Source organism: Myzus persicae, unplaced genomic scaffold, assembly GCF_001856785.1.
Source record: "Myzus persicae strain clone G006 unplaced genomic scaffold, MPER_G0061.0, whole genome shotgun sequence".
In the NCBI taxonomy this organism is placed as follows: Eukaryota; Metazoa; Arthropoda; class Insecta; order Hemiptera; family Aphididae; genus Myzus; species Myzus persicae.
In genome coordinates, this window is record NW_019101772.1 from 162,789 (window position 1) to 179,002 (window position 16,214).

At 36.2% G+C, this 16,214-nt stretch overlaps 1 protein-coding gene across 1 annotated transcript in view; it reads left to right on the forward strand.

Moving 5' to 3' along the window:
• Nucleotides 1-2,643: 2,643 nt before the first annotated feature.
• LOC111030353 (protein tiptop-like) overlaps nucleotides 2,644-16,214 on the forward strand; it is a 61,882-nt gene continuing 48,311 nt past the window's right edge. Inside the window, exon 1 of the mRNA XM_022309792.1 lies at nucleotides 2,644-3,255. Within this exon, the coding sequence (XP_022165484.1) occupies nucleotides 3,216-3,255 (40 nt within the window). The 5' untranslated portion in view covers nucleotides 2,644-3,215. The remainder of the gene's footprint in view (nucleotides 3,256-16,214) is intronic.

Genomic DNA, 16,214 nt, shown 5'->3' on the forward strand with positions numbered 1-16,214 from the left:
GTTGTCTATGAGTACTCTATTATATAATGTTGTTAACGTAACAACGAAACGTGCCAAATTGATTTTGTTTAAAAAGAGTTCCATTATTTACTATTTAGTAATTTACTACCAACTATTACCATATACTATTTTATTATATCTTAATTTAAACTTAATCCTCTTCGTCCACGTCTTTCTGTAATCCTGACTGACATATCAAAATTCGTTACTAATTTTAAATGATTATTTAATTGGTATTTAATTGTCATAAATCATAGTACATTTAACGAATATCCGATATTAAGTTGTGTACGAACTTACAGACATTTCGTAAGCAAACATATTATTATCATATAATATGTTATAATATTATGTTATCAAGTAAGAAATCATTATACAAAGACATAATTGTACATTTTTTAAGTAGTGGTTAAAAGAGTTTAAATGTTAAAACTTTAATAGAGTACCTCATACCTAGAAAAACTATTTAACTATTATTCGTGTTTGCTAGTTAAATATAATGGGCAAAAATACATTTTAAATGTGTTAAATGTGATATGATTTTATAATCAGTTTAGAAAAATATTTTATAATAAATGGAGATAGACACTAAAGTTATAATTAGTAAATCGTTAAATCAGTCACGATTGTTATTATAGGTATATTTGATTTTAGCTTTAACATTATTTAATTAATGTAACATTATTTAGTTAAGCAGCCCGTAGATTAATTTATAGTTGTACCTATCAATAATTTAACCTCGATAATAAGATACCTACATATAGATATAACCTATATGTTATTGTATTTGATATGTCATTTAGGTACCTAAATGTTTATAAATAAATATTGTGTGCGTTTACGTGTTATATATATAGTATTAGTATATAGGTTGGCACATAATATTATATTTATTTACAGTTGTAATGTGTTAATAATTTATATCGGGAAGTTTTCGTTGTTCAGGATGTGTATAATGTAAAATTATGAATATATTGTATATTTGTATGTTATACATAGACGTCAACATTTTTATTTTGTGAAGGCATTTTAATATAGTTATTACTTATTAGTTATTACCCTCAACTCTGCAGCAGTACGTAACTACTATATAATATAATATAATATAATAATTTTTTAGTAAAATATTTTTTAATATTAAGTTTGATCTGCAAATTTAACGATTCGTAGTAAATTATTTGCCGAATACCTAATACATAGTAATAATATGACCTTTACATTTTCGTGTAAAAAAAACTTAACCGTTTTGAAAATAAAATTACACGCCTCTCAACTATTCGCATAAAATTAATATCTTTGGCGTATATCTCGTGTGCGACGAGAATATTTGCGATTACAATCGATTTAAAAACAGATTTTTTTTTATCGACACACATTTTCGCAGTTGTTTTGTCAACGTTTTCAATGTATATATTTCAATTGGCCCCCAAACAATGTCGTTCACGTTTATACGCAAACACACATACATACAAACATATATATATATATATATAAACTGTACATATTATATACACTGCTGCAGCAGCAGTCCGCTCGCGCGTTATTCTATTTATTGCTGCCGATGGGTGCGCGCGCGCGATAGAGAGAGAAACTGACAAAATTTACGAGTTTGAGATGTTCTCGGGCCCTTTAATTCACACACACTCACACTCATGCTGCACGGTGCGAGCTATAAATCGTTTTGGCGCATTTCTGTGGATATACATAGATATATATAAACGAAGAAAACGGATTGATATATACTGCCGCTTCTGCTCATGGATGAGGCTGCAGTGTTCGAAGCCATCAGCGGGTTTTCGTTTGTTCGCAAACAGAGTAGGTATGTATAATATAATATAATATATTATTATGTATAGAGTGTTGTACAGTTTATTTATATCTATAAATATATTGGTACCAATTCGAGGTGTATGATGTGCAAGGTTGAGGGTTAACTGCATGCAATTGCAACGTCCTCTGTCGCGTCATGACCGCAAAAGTTGAGCTCAGCCGAACTCTTGGAAATATTACGATAATACCCAAAATACAAGACCGACAACGTATATAACTGTGAACTCAACGCGGACTTAAGAGAAATGAAATTATATTTGTAAATCGGTACATAAACCTAATAAAAATAACAAAGCTTATGGCCGGGAAATTAGAGTAAAGTTGCAGATAGTTAAAAATAATAATAATATTATGGGACACAGGAGTCTATAATATTTTAGTAGCCATTACCCATGGGTGGCGATTATAATGTTAACAATATAGACACGAAACCGGTAAAAAAAAATTCAGCGAGTTAATTGAATTTTAATAATAATTAATAATTATAATAACGACAATAATATTAAAATAATATTATTATTGTGTATAGTGCAGCGACGAAGCGCACCCGAAAGATTTCCGCGCGGTACAGCGCGGCGGAGGAAAATTGGCGGCCGCCGGTCGAAAAAGTGATCCGGAGCGGTACTGGCTCTGGTCGGTGGCGGGCGGGGATGAGTTATGTGCCCGTACCCCGGAGTGGGCGTCACCGAATGCCGCCCAGACCACGCCCGGGCCGCCGTGACGTCATGGTCGGGCGTGCTCGGGCACCGTCGGACCGCGCGCTCCGACCGGCGTTACCGCCGTCGTCGTCGGCCCGCGTTGTTGACACCCGTCAGTCAGTGATGGCCGTGTCCGCGTCCGTGGTCTTTGTGCTTTTCGAGGGTTCCGTCGCCACTAACGCCGCCGCCGCTACCGCTGCCGCCGACGCCGCCTCCGACACACACTGCGTCGCCGTTGTTGTCGGTTGACGATTTTTATATTGTTTCGTCAGTCGTCCATATAATATTACACACGTCTCACGAAACGCGATCGCAATTTTTATAATATCGTACGATACTGTTTATTGTTGTAAATTTTTTTATTTATCATTATTCGTATAGGTACGTCGATCGTTTCGTATAATAATCTATTATATTAAAGTGTTTGTTTTTCGAGACTGTTTACGCGCGTCTGTTTGTATTACAAATATTGTTACTGGTACGAATTTTTATATTTTTTAAGATTTTGATTCTCGCGAAACGAGTCATGTCTGACGATGATCAGTGCTGTTCGTGATTATTAGACGCGAATTTCCGTCTTCCGCGTGCACTCGGAAGTCGCGTATCCCGCTCTCCACCGTGTCTTGCCTGGAGGAAGTATTCCGCACGTCGCAGAAGCCGCTACACCGTAGTAACGCCATCACGATCATGACCAGAAGGAAGCAACACTGCCCCAAAAGGATGAAATGTGAGTACTTACGTGTAATTTTCTTTTTTTTTCATAGGTAGGTAATATTATCTTTAGTATAGGTATATCTTTCGTCACCTCCTCGTATTTTTACTCAAAAGCTCATAAATAATTAGTCTGAAATAAAGGTCTCATGTATTTAAGTATACTTATAAAGGTATACCTTTATTATATCATACAAATATTATTATTCATTAGAAATCTATCTATAGAACTAAAAAAAAATTTGGAAGGTACTTAGGCAAATACTAAAAATAACGAGATGCGCTATACCATAGATTAGGTATAGGAACAGCATTTAAACAAAAATGTTTTTCAATCGAGCAAACTATTCGCGGCATCTGGGTCTATTTGATATAACATTTCAGATATAATTTATAAATTACATAAAAACTTAACAAATGATATTAACAAAATTATTTGGCTGAAAAAAAAATATGTCCCATAGGGATTTTGTTATAACATCCCAATATTTTTTACGTCCTCCCCAAAAAAGAAACGTAGTTACTTTGGTCATAGCACGTCCACGGTCGTAAAACATGGGTATATAAATACTTTCATAAGTCCCTGCAGGCTGCAGGTATTGTTTTCAAACGATAACTATATATATATATTGTGCCTGTAATTTATGATTACGAGATGAGAGATTATTTCTCAAAGGTCACCGCTACAATATAAGAACACCTACTGTTTGTCTAAATGTAGGTGTATCTTTAGATACTATCACCGCGATTTTTTTGTCGTATGTGATCCGTTGTGTTTGAATATTATGTAGCTGTTCGTCGTTGTGTATGAAGACGTTTCGACCTCTGGTTGCTATAATACCTAGGTACTTTATTCTTCGCTGACGATGACGAGAGATCGGTTCCTATTGCAATTCCACCTGGTGCACTATCTATATAGGACGTACCCTCGCGGCTCTGTTGGAGATTTTTTGGGTGTACTATATATATATATTATATATATTACAGGGAAACCATATAATAGTATAAAAGGTGTCATAAATTTTGGGCACAGGTTGCTGTACACATCACACACATATAAATATTATATATATTTATATAGATATAGATAGGCGCAATGACTTGCAGGGACCGTGGTGGCGGCGTCGCGTTATTAATGATGACCGCGACTACGTTTAACACTTTTTCCCCGTAAATACGCACGTTTTTCGGCGCCTTCTTTTGATCTCTTATTTTTGTCCCCTCCTCCGGGCGAGAAATACAAAACGCGCTCTTCTTGGGACTACAATTATATAATAGTCGTTCTACAACAACACACGTTCGCCGATACAACCACGACTTATCATTATATTATATTATATACATATTCGGTTGTTCGTACGTGTAGTATAGGTAGGTAGGTACCTAGTGTGGTATAGTATGTATTATATTGTATATTTTCATGTATGAGATTTTGTAGTGGGACCTGTTGATGGGTGAGCCGGTGTTTTGCAGCCGGCAGCGTGTTTCGGCGGGTCGGCCGCCAGCTATACCGCGAGGGAAGACTGCCGTGCAGGCGGCAGCAACAGAGCGGCGTCGTGGGCAGAGCAGGGCGCGCGCGAGGGGCGAAACGCCGCCACCGCTGCCGCCGCCGCCGCTTTCGACGCCGCGTGTGCGGCTAGCCGGGGGTAAAGCGCATCTCTCTCCTTGTCACTGATAAATGAAACGGGCACGCCACCATATATATATATGAAATACATATACACCACTCGTACACGTATATATATATATTATATATAATGCGCGTATATAAACACGATGAAGCTTGATTATTGCTCCTTTCCGGGTGCCTAAATCAACAAGTGCGCGCGGAACTTGTATATAATATATATGTATCGTTTTTTTTGGTTCGATTCATATTCATGCATACGCGAGCATGAGGGTTTTTTTACCGTTTTGTTTTTTAAACATTTTTTGACGCCGGAGGATGAGATTGGGTGCGGCGAGAATGTGACACTAAATTCCATCGAAGGCCAAAGGTTGTAAAGAGAGAAAGAAAACAGTAGGTAGTAGCACGTCCAAAAAAAACGAACGTGAAAAAGGTGTGCGTGTGTATGTGTGTGTAGAGTGTTTAGAGCAGCGAATTGGACGTGAAACACGTGTGCCATTTATCAGCCATTTGACGTTGTCGTCGTCGCCGATGTCACCCTTCTTTTAGCTATATCTGCGTATACCTATATAATAGGTATACGTTTTTTTATGCTGAAAAACTGCGCGCCAAACATTGACTCTGGGAAGATTTATGGAACTATGAAAGTTTATTTGAATGCCGTCGCGCTCACGTTCACGCGTGACGATCGCGTTCAAAATTTGTAAATACCACTGAAGCGCACCCTCCCACTGCCAATTCATTACATGATATTTAAGCACATAATGTGATATAAGGTGTCTGTACCTATATGAATATAATATAATTATTTATTATAATGTGGAACCTCGAGGACGTATTTCCGGAAAATATTGGTTTTTCAAATTATATAATTAATTGCTGGTGCATATGATATTAGAAAATCCGTTATGAAATGTCAAATTCTGACGACGGCAGTCATTTGTGTATGTTATCTGGTCGTTTTTAATTTTTGTCTCTCGTTTCTAGTGCGATTTCGTTGTTTTTTGTTTTATAATACGTTCCGATAAAATATTACAGTGTCCGCCGTTGTGACGACTTGCCACGGAAATTACATCATTTCACGTTACATTTATATTTAATCTCGAGTGTGTAGATAGGTTATTGGACATATTCCAAAATTCTTTTAATCGTTGGATATAAAGAAAATGTTACATACAGAAATGCACAAAAAAGTGTATATGGTCGGCACACAGACCAAAATTTTAGTTACCCTGATAGAACAATGTATAGGTTAGTATTTAATATTTTGGTGCCGAGAAATCGTCTCTTAAATTGTAAATGTTGAGTTCCAGCCATATATTAATATATGTGTAGACTTAAGTACAATTTACTAACTACGTGAGTTTAAAAAATTCGTTTTTGTAATATTAAAATAGTAATTAGTAGCTATAGTAAAATGGTGATCTTTTTTAAACTTTATTTGATCAATTATTAATTTCAAATTTATACCTATAAGTACTGAGTACTTCGATGTTCAAGTAGTAATAATAGGTAGTCGTATTTAAGTAAATTCCGTATTTAAATGTAAACAATCGTGGTTTGACGGTAATTGAGCTCGTATAGGAGCCAGGAGACGACCGAATGTAGATGGCGCGTTTGTGTATTCAAAATGTTTTTGTTCCACAGTTTGTTTTATTATTACCTGTACCTACCATTGGTTTATTTTGCTGCACCTGTCTACCGCTTATTATCAATTATATTATGTTTACAGTCTACATCGTCCTCGCAGTTATATACTAACGTGACTTGATAATCTGTTATATTGGAAATTTAATTTCGTTTTATTATTATATCAACATTTGACATTTTAATACATCATTATAAATTATTTAATTAAACCCTCATAAATTGAAAATATTTTATATTTATATTCTATTTATAGTTATGATAAGTTGCTGCCCACTGTATGAAATATCTTGATAAAACAAATTTAATTTCTATATAATATATTGCATAGATTTTCTATTTTAATTCCCTCAATCCCTGAACGTATGTCCAATTATAATATTTTTGGTCAATATCAAAATTTAATATGATAATTAAATTAATCATTATGATTGAATTCGTTCTTCCTTAGTTAGTGGTTAACCATACTTAATAATAATTCTCATCTGTAGGTAACTCAATGGTACCGGTATTCAATATTAAAAAAATTTATAAAATATAAAATTTTTTTTATTAATTTCAAGCAATATAAATATTATGTTTGTGGTTGATGAGGTGGATAGAATACGGTATTCGCTAGACGCTAAACGAGTTAATCATTTTACCACATTTTCGGTCAGTTGAATATTTTTAAAAGACAGCGGTAAAGATATATTTATATATATATATATATATGCGAATAATAATTTGTAAAAAATGTAATTTATTTAATAATCACGTCATTTATAATATATGTAGACCAACGTGTACATTTCAATAACATCGTTTATACGACACGATAAATAACAATATTATTACACACATACGCATAAACACTGGGACAAATGTAACGTGTGCGAAATCGTCAAATTCAATATATGTATATGCATTAAATAATAGATTATATTTAATATATTATATCGAATACGAATGTCTGCAGACGACTTCGTTTGATTTCTGACTATTCTCGCAGTCGCCGTGATACGATATGCCCGTAGAGAGTGCACATCAAAACTATATAAAACGTTTTGGAAAAAACACAAGTATAATATCTATAATGAGTCTATACTAGAAACGATGGTGTAAATTAACGAACGGTTTGAAACATATAGTGTGTACTGCTTATAAATTTTTAACGACTATATTATTATGCAATGATTGTGACGTGGGGAGAGGACGCGATTACCTGTGCATTATTATCATGCATAATAATATAATAGGTGTATGGATTAAGCGTTATAATAAAATAATAGACCTCGGCTGTGTAGGTATTTATAGTGGGGAGTCGGTGATAAGGAGGAAATACGTGTATAGGTAGGTAGTAGGTACTATATATTGTTTTGTCGTCTGCAGTGCAGTGTTCGCTGCTGTCGCGGCCAAGGGTTGTAACTGCGCGAGTATATACTATGTGGTGTGTACATATATAATACGTGTGCCATGCCTGGAGACGATGTTTTCCCGTATGACAGTTTAGACAAAAAAGGAACGCGACGTTGATTGACAGCGATTTATATATAATACGAAAGCGCCGTCAGAGACACACACTCGTACCTACATATAATGTTCGTCTCTCTCTAACACACTATCCCCCGATATCGTTTCGTCTCTCACCTTTTGTGCTCGCAAGTGCGCGTGCGCCGGTCTCGCTGCGTTTGATTGATGCGTTACCTTACTTTGTACGTACGCACACAAATGCACACAGATTAGATAGGAGAGACCGCCGTCGAGCATTATTATTATTATATTATTATTATTGTGTGTGTCACACGGACGTCTCTTTTAGACGTAATGATTTTGACATGTCTACCGACGACGGAGGGGACATGTTTACTGCACTCACACATATAATATGCCTGCCTACCTATATCTACTTCATATTGTACAGGAAGAGAGAGCGGGCAGGCGGTCGATCAAAACTCGATTACATTCGTGGCAGCTCGTATACTTAAATACGAGTGTATCTTTACACACACACAACATACACACACACATATATATATATATATATATATATTTACGTTGTATACAGGGAGAAATGGGAATTAAACGGTTTTATTTTTTTGTCTCTATTCTTCCTGCGTTATTCGTTTCTTTAGAAACTTAGAAAGAAATCACGTTTGTATCGGATCTAAATTTTACACCGACCATCGAGACGATCCAAATTTTTTATAAAATGTACGTTTGTATCGTCATGCGGCGCGGTCGACGTGTACATCATCTATACCACCGCCGCCAGTTTGTTCATGTTATATATCATTAGGTACGTTACTTTATTATATCATATGGATTGCACTAAACATGAATAATTCGTTTTGTGTCTGATAAAAGTATTTAGGTACTTAATCTATTTGACCTCCACAATAGTATGAAATAAGAATAATTTCATTTATTCAAAAAAGAGGAATTTTGACGTTTATTTTAATTTTAATTTTATGAGTTTGATGCAGGCTATAAATAGACCAATATACCTGCGTAAGCAAAGCCGAGTTTATTTTTTAACCTGGCTTCCTATTTCCTTCTCAAAACGGCGTCTCAAAGTCGATCGGTATGATCGCGGTATGCTTAAACTAAATAATTATAATATGATTAAAATGATATTGCTATATTATTACAACGAAAATTGAAGGGAAATGGATCTCAAATTCTGTACAATAGTAGTCCCGCGATAACGCGATACCAATAAATATATACGTCACGTGTAAAGAATATCGATCCACGTTATTAATTATTACGATAGGTATAACAACAATATTATGTGTTGTGTGTATTATATATCAGGTCTCCGGACAGACGTTTGTTGTGCTTGTCTACGTCGTGAAGTATATCGTATATAACAATATTGTGCCGGACACATCATGAGGCGACACGCGGGCCGTCGGTTAGTTATTGTAGACATTTTATGCTACATTATTGTAATCATATCTGCGCGTTTTACACATCAATCATTTTGGACTTGTGTATCCGGCGCGCGTTGTAGTAATGTATATTTCGTGTGCGTCTACTATATGTACCGTGATATATTATTATTGTAATGCCATAGCGGCTATACACTACCACATCTGTTGAATATTTACACTTTTGACACACATATTTTTTTGTCACGCAATTGAAAATCGAAACGTTATAAAATAACAATAACATTAATAATAATTATTTAACGTATAGGGACACGAAATTTGTTCATTTTTGTGTCTGACAAGTGCCTATAACCATCTAATTTTAATAACATTATATATATTATATAGGGTTGTACATATATTATATTCAGTGTGACGACAATATACTTACGACGGTGTAGTGAATCAAGACAGAGTATGTGGTGTGTTGAAGGGGTGGTTTGGGGTGTGCGGTGGTAGATTCCTCTGGGATTTTTGGTCGAGCTCCTCCGGTGCTCCGCCAACGTTCCATTCGCTCTACTACGGTCTGTGTACACCACTACATACATTTATACAAGTATACACGCCGTGTACGTATTTTACACACACACACATCCGCTTACACAACAACATCCTCCACGGCTCCACTGATTCCGCCACCACCCTCTACGCGGGGGCATTTATATTCACGTGGCCGCGTGTTCCATTCAAAATTTTCTCCTCCCTCGGCAGTAGTGCAACAAGCGCGCGAAACTCGGTCAAGAGTTATTTGATAGAAAAAAAATAATAAAAACAACGATATAATATTGATAATCATTTCTCTCGAGTGATATGAAAACAAATAATAAGTATAGGCTAATAATCCTGAAGTCAGAACAATCAATATTGTATTGTTATTATTAATAATTTTTTTTAAGTATATTCCTATCACACCTATTGATCCCTCTAAACTCGTGAGTATTTATGAGTCAGTTACATATTTATAATTTAATACTTTATAACAGTTCCTATTTCCTATACGTATTAATGCGTTTATAAAGCTTTCCGAAAACGTGACAACGATATAACAGTCATAATATAATATGCATAACCGTTGGCCTAATTTCTTGAGGACCGGTTTTGAAAGAAAAAAACCAAATAATAATGAACACATAACATCGCTACGCCGGGAGAAATAAACATATATAAAACTATCGGTACAGGAAGACGCGTTTGTAATACTCGTATTATAATATTTTATACGCGTACGTTTTACCGATTATAATATATTTTATTACGAATTTTCGGGCGGCCGCGCTGCAGTCACTCCGTGTCAATCACGTTTTTTCTTTGTTTGTTATTTATTTTGTTTCTTAGAAATTAAATAACAGCCTCGGGGTTCAAGTTTTTACGCATTACACACACTTTAATATATCGCATCATATTTATTCATATTATTCCAGTGAGCCGATGTGTTACATACCTACGCGACGTGTGTATATTATTTATTATTATTATGATGCGCTTAAAATATACCTATACTTATATACGATATACAGTCGACCGAACGAAAACTATTATCACTGGCTTTCGGAAACCATTCGGAAGACACGTTTTTCTCCCTTTCTACATTTCGTCGGCGGCGTCGACGCCTCCTCCTGATGTTTGCTCGCATCAAATCTCAGGTGACTTCTATAAATCATTCGTCGTACACTCGCACACATAAAAAGAGACTCACGCTCCGCTGCAAAGGACGACGAAAAAATATGGGCCTTTCACGCGTTTTTTGCCGCCTGTTCCGCGTGCACCGCTCGCCCACTCCGCAGCCGTCGCTTTGTTTATTTTATCATCAACACAAATATTGCGAATACGTCCTCTGTACGTCTCTCCGACCTCCATCATTTATACAGGTGTCAAAATAAGAAGTAGAATGGGAAGAAAAAGGAAATAATATATAACTTAGGTGTACAATGTCACGCGCGCCGCAAACACACACGCAAGACAGTTATTTTTTCAGCTGAACGTGCGTGCGCTGCCCCCTCGCCGACAAATAGTCAAACTGGCTGTAGTTTGTTAGTAGCTAGCCGAAATAATCACTACCTTCTTAAACGTATAACAATTATAACAATTATTTAGGTACCTGGAACCTAATAACGTTGCGTACACACTTCATTTTTTCCAAACTGTTTCCTAAAATATTACGTAACTAGGTACCTATCGTTTTTTTAGTACTATTCGTTCGTAGTGTCGTGTAATGCTATAAAATTATGTATAAATTAGTACCGACTACTGGCTTATAATATTATTATAATATATACACACACGCAACTTGTACATAGATATTTAGATGTATTATAATTATATGGGTACGCGTGTACCGGTGGCCGCGGTTCCTATCCGTTAGTGATGTTGTGGTGTGCGAGGAGGGGAGCAGTTGTCGCGGTAAATATAAATAATCCGTTCAAATTAACAGTCGATTGAATTAATTAGAGAAACAAGTTTTCTCTTTTCGTTTCGTATTATTATTAATATTATTATAAGCAACATATAAGAGCAATGCCGTAAGTCAATGGGCCAGTGGGAAAACGTTTTAATTGGGCGCCCGTTAAACGTGAAACGTTGATCTGAAATTTCGATCGAAGAGTCAGATTTTATACAATTCTAAGAAGCTATGATTCCGAAAACCCCTTCGAATATTCGTTATTATTGTCGTCAGTTGTCGGCTGACAATTTTCTACCCCATTTTCTCAGTTATATTTTCGATACCCGGTTACAGGAAACAAGCGAATCGTTATAAAACTAATATGTTATATTATATACACTGACATAGGACCTGGTCTTAATGTCGAATACTTAATATAAAACAATCAGTTTTACGCCTGTACTCGGGTAACCGTTGGTTTACCGGTGTGCATATTATCCCCATGGCATATAGATCAATTTATTGCCTGCAGTATGTCTGTAGTCTGTACGATGATGTATATAATATGTGTTCCCTTCGCGCGCAGGTGTCTCGTCATCGCGCAATTACGATTGTATAATAATAATTATTATATTTGTCCCGGCCGCAGCGGCCGTCAGACTTGTTTGCTTAACGAAATAGTAATCATAAAAAAAAACGTTTCACGTATACCCCCCACTGTAACATAATAATATCTTGTATGTACATATGATATAATATACCTACCTACCGAGAAACGGGACTTTGTAGGAAAAAAACCGCTGTCAATCCGAAACTAATACAATATATTATATATATAATAGATGATAGTTATACTGGTAATGAAAATGTTTGGGCGCGGGGTGCAGGGGTTGGTTTAGGCTTTTAAAATACGTGTCGTGCGCGCCGCATTGAACGCAGTGTCTCCGATGGGAGACAGATGTTATCCGGACGGATGGGCACACACACTGCAACACGGCTATTATATATATATTTATCATTTATGATATCCTAGTAGATCGCACCAGATCTCTATTTTCGTTGTCATTAGACAATGGGTCCTACTCGTCAGACGTCCCGAGGACCGTTTTTTTCTCCATATACGTTTTACGCACTTATGGGGGTTTGTGTTTTGTGTGTTAGTGATTTTTTTGTCCATTTCTTTAGGTCTCTACGTGCGGTCGCAGTTGTGTCACATGTTTATATCGACGTTCGATTGTATCGATGCCTTTTGGAAATAACAGTTTAAAAAAAAAATGATTTTCAGCGCAATTTTGCGTATTCTCATGTACCCATTACTCATTATATTTCATAACAAATAACATGTAACTGTATGTGATATACTGATATAACTATGTAAGACATAATATGTCCGAATACGTATTAGAATATTATTAGGCGCTCCTCTCTCCGGTTTTCCTTTGTAAACGTTGCCGATGCGTAATAAATTTATTTTTAAAATGGCTAACAAATAATTTGACTTATGTTAATGTAACAACGGCAATATAAATCATGCGTGCGCCACGTACATCGACTGCACGCCCGTTGCTTGTTATCTAGCCCGATAAAACACACACACATAGATTCACTTAATATATAATCTGATACTTATATAATACTAAAATAGCCATGTCTGTATACAGTCAATGTGTATTATGAAAATAATAGTGTCCCGAAGATGGTTTGTACCGCAATCGGACGATAGTAGAACAACGACGATATAATAGTAATAAGACGAATATAATGGGTTTTTAAGGAAATAACAATAATAAAATATTATTACTGTATAATTAAATGGCGGCCCCTCGGCGCTGTGACGTTCTTTATATCGGAGACCTAGGGCGTGCGGCGGCAACAAGAATGGGATATTTTCATTAATATTTTTATGAGACCTGGTTCTATACTCGCGCACGGTATTACTATTATTATATTATTTTCAGGCTGCACCGTTGCCACCGTAACCTATATAACCTAACCTATCATTATTATATAGGTATAATAGTATAATGGGTATATATATACATACATATAATGATAATAATAATACACTTTACTACTTTAGTGTAGTATAGGCACACTGTATATATAGGTTATAGGTACTTAGCCATGTACCCACGCAGAACGAGTGTATGAACGTATTATAACATAATATATTTTTTCCGATCGTTTTCCGAAATCGATGTTGATGATACATTATTTCGATATAATATAATAGGCACTTACACCCAAACATATAATGTATAATACGTGTATTCGGGGACGTCGTTATTATTTTGGAGGTGTGTGCTGCGTAGTTTATTGTCTCCGGCCAGTTTTTGCCGCCAGAAGAAAACTAAAAAAAAAACGAATTTCAACCTGATGTTTACTGGCTCGATTTTTATTGCTTTAAATAATAGACCGTGGCGCCCGCGCGGGACCGCCACCGCCGTAATTGTAATTTTGTCTATACGAGTGAGTACCTTCTATACTAGTTATACTACGTCTTTTAGGTAGGTATTATATTTACCTACCTATAATAATATGATGATGACGATGACGACGATAATATGACCTTTCTCGTCGCGAGACATTCGGCCCGATAAGGCGACGCGTTTATAATTATTAAAGGTGGGTTACTAGCCGCCGTCTAGTTTTCTTTACCTACACTGGCCGATATTGTTGCTGTAAGAAATTTGTATGATTTAAGTCATTTTTTCGAATAATTTACCCGATTACTGTGTAATTTATAATTTTCGACGCAATGGACCACGGCGGCGGCACAGCATTTAATATAATATGTTCAGAGAGCGCCCACACGACACTCACACACGCAAATCTGGTTTCAATATGTGATTTTTTTTTAAAACATAATTTATTTATTCGATTATACTTCGAGTAGTTACTCATACGGAGAGTGACGTCGACAACGTTCGACAATGTTAAGTCGAAACCCTATTTAAGTAGGTGTTTGTCACTTGCACACACCCTGTATAAACGTGTTACAGGTGTTTTACGTTTTTCTGTATTTGTCGCCGAGCGCTTGTGTAATGCACTCGCGCTGTATATGCGTGCTACGGAATTATAATACCGTACATTATAATATTATAGCTGCTCCGGTAGTATGAAATATTATAAATCATTTTAATAAATTGTGTAAATAGTGGTTTGACGTCGCAGACATTTCCAATAAAACGCGATTTCAGTGCCCGTCGAATATTTTAATACCTATCCGCGATGTTACGTGTGGAATATGTATAGGTACATACACTGCTCGGACCTACATAATTTTATTTATCGGCTCAATCGTTTGCACAATTATTAATATACTACCCGCGTGTGGGTTACGCATATACGCGTACACCTGTCATAGTCGTCGTACGATGTCTCGCTTGTCTCTTGCCTCTCTTGTCACCGCGTCTATAATATTATTATTATTATTTCGGTAAGCCGTCGGAGTGGTTTTTATTATCATTATTATATTATTGTGTTTGTTCGTCGACTCGAAAACAATATGTAGGTAATAATAATAATAATGTGTTGTCGTGCTAGGGTTTTAATTTATGTGCGCTTATACAACGACTCCCGGACTCCAGCTAGAGGTCGACGTTTGTTCTACACACGCACGCGCGTTAATATTATTTCTATGGATTTGGACGTACCTGCAGGTTTTTTTTCGTATGCGCAGACCGTCACGTCGTCTCTATAGCAGGTTTATTTTCGTCCTTTTCGTCATTTAAATAAAAAATAAATAATATTATTGTTTCGTGTCCGAAGAAAGTAGCGCGCGCCGGTGGAACTCGATATCCGCCGCCGCCTCCGCCTCGAAGGGGATTGACGTACAGAACAATGGAGTACGATAAGACACAAGCGCAACGTCAACGTATACGAGTTTGTGTGTTACGTCGTCGTTTCCTCGGCAGAGATTTCAAGAATCTGTCAAAAAATCTCGATTGAAGCACCAAAACTAGTTTCGTTTTTCGCCTCCGTCGAACGCGCCCCGACCAATATGTTAATTTTTCTCGAGAAAACTCGTCCTTCGTCGCTGTTTTTGACGGATGTGTGCCTCTTCTATATCATCGCGTACATACAATTCAATAATAATATTATAATATCTTCGTACGTCTGGGAGTCAAAAACCAATAGACTCGAAAAAAGCGCCTTTTATTAGGGGTTCAATTAATGTCTGGTGACGGTCGTACAGTGCACGGTTGCTTGATAAAGCAACCAGGTAGACGATATAATAAAATAATGTATTTATTTAATATAATAACGTGCGACCGTGTAATTTATATTTTATTTTATTCGTCCGCGTGGTCTTCGTCTAGTTTTGATCGGGCGAGCACACCGTTTTATGTTTCACTGCTTTATTATTATTCGTGCACGTGCGCCACCCAACAATCATACGATAT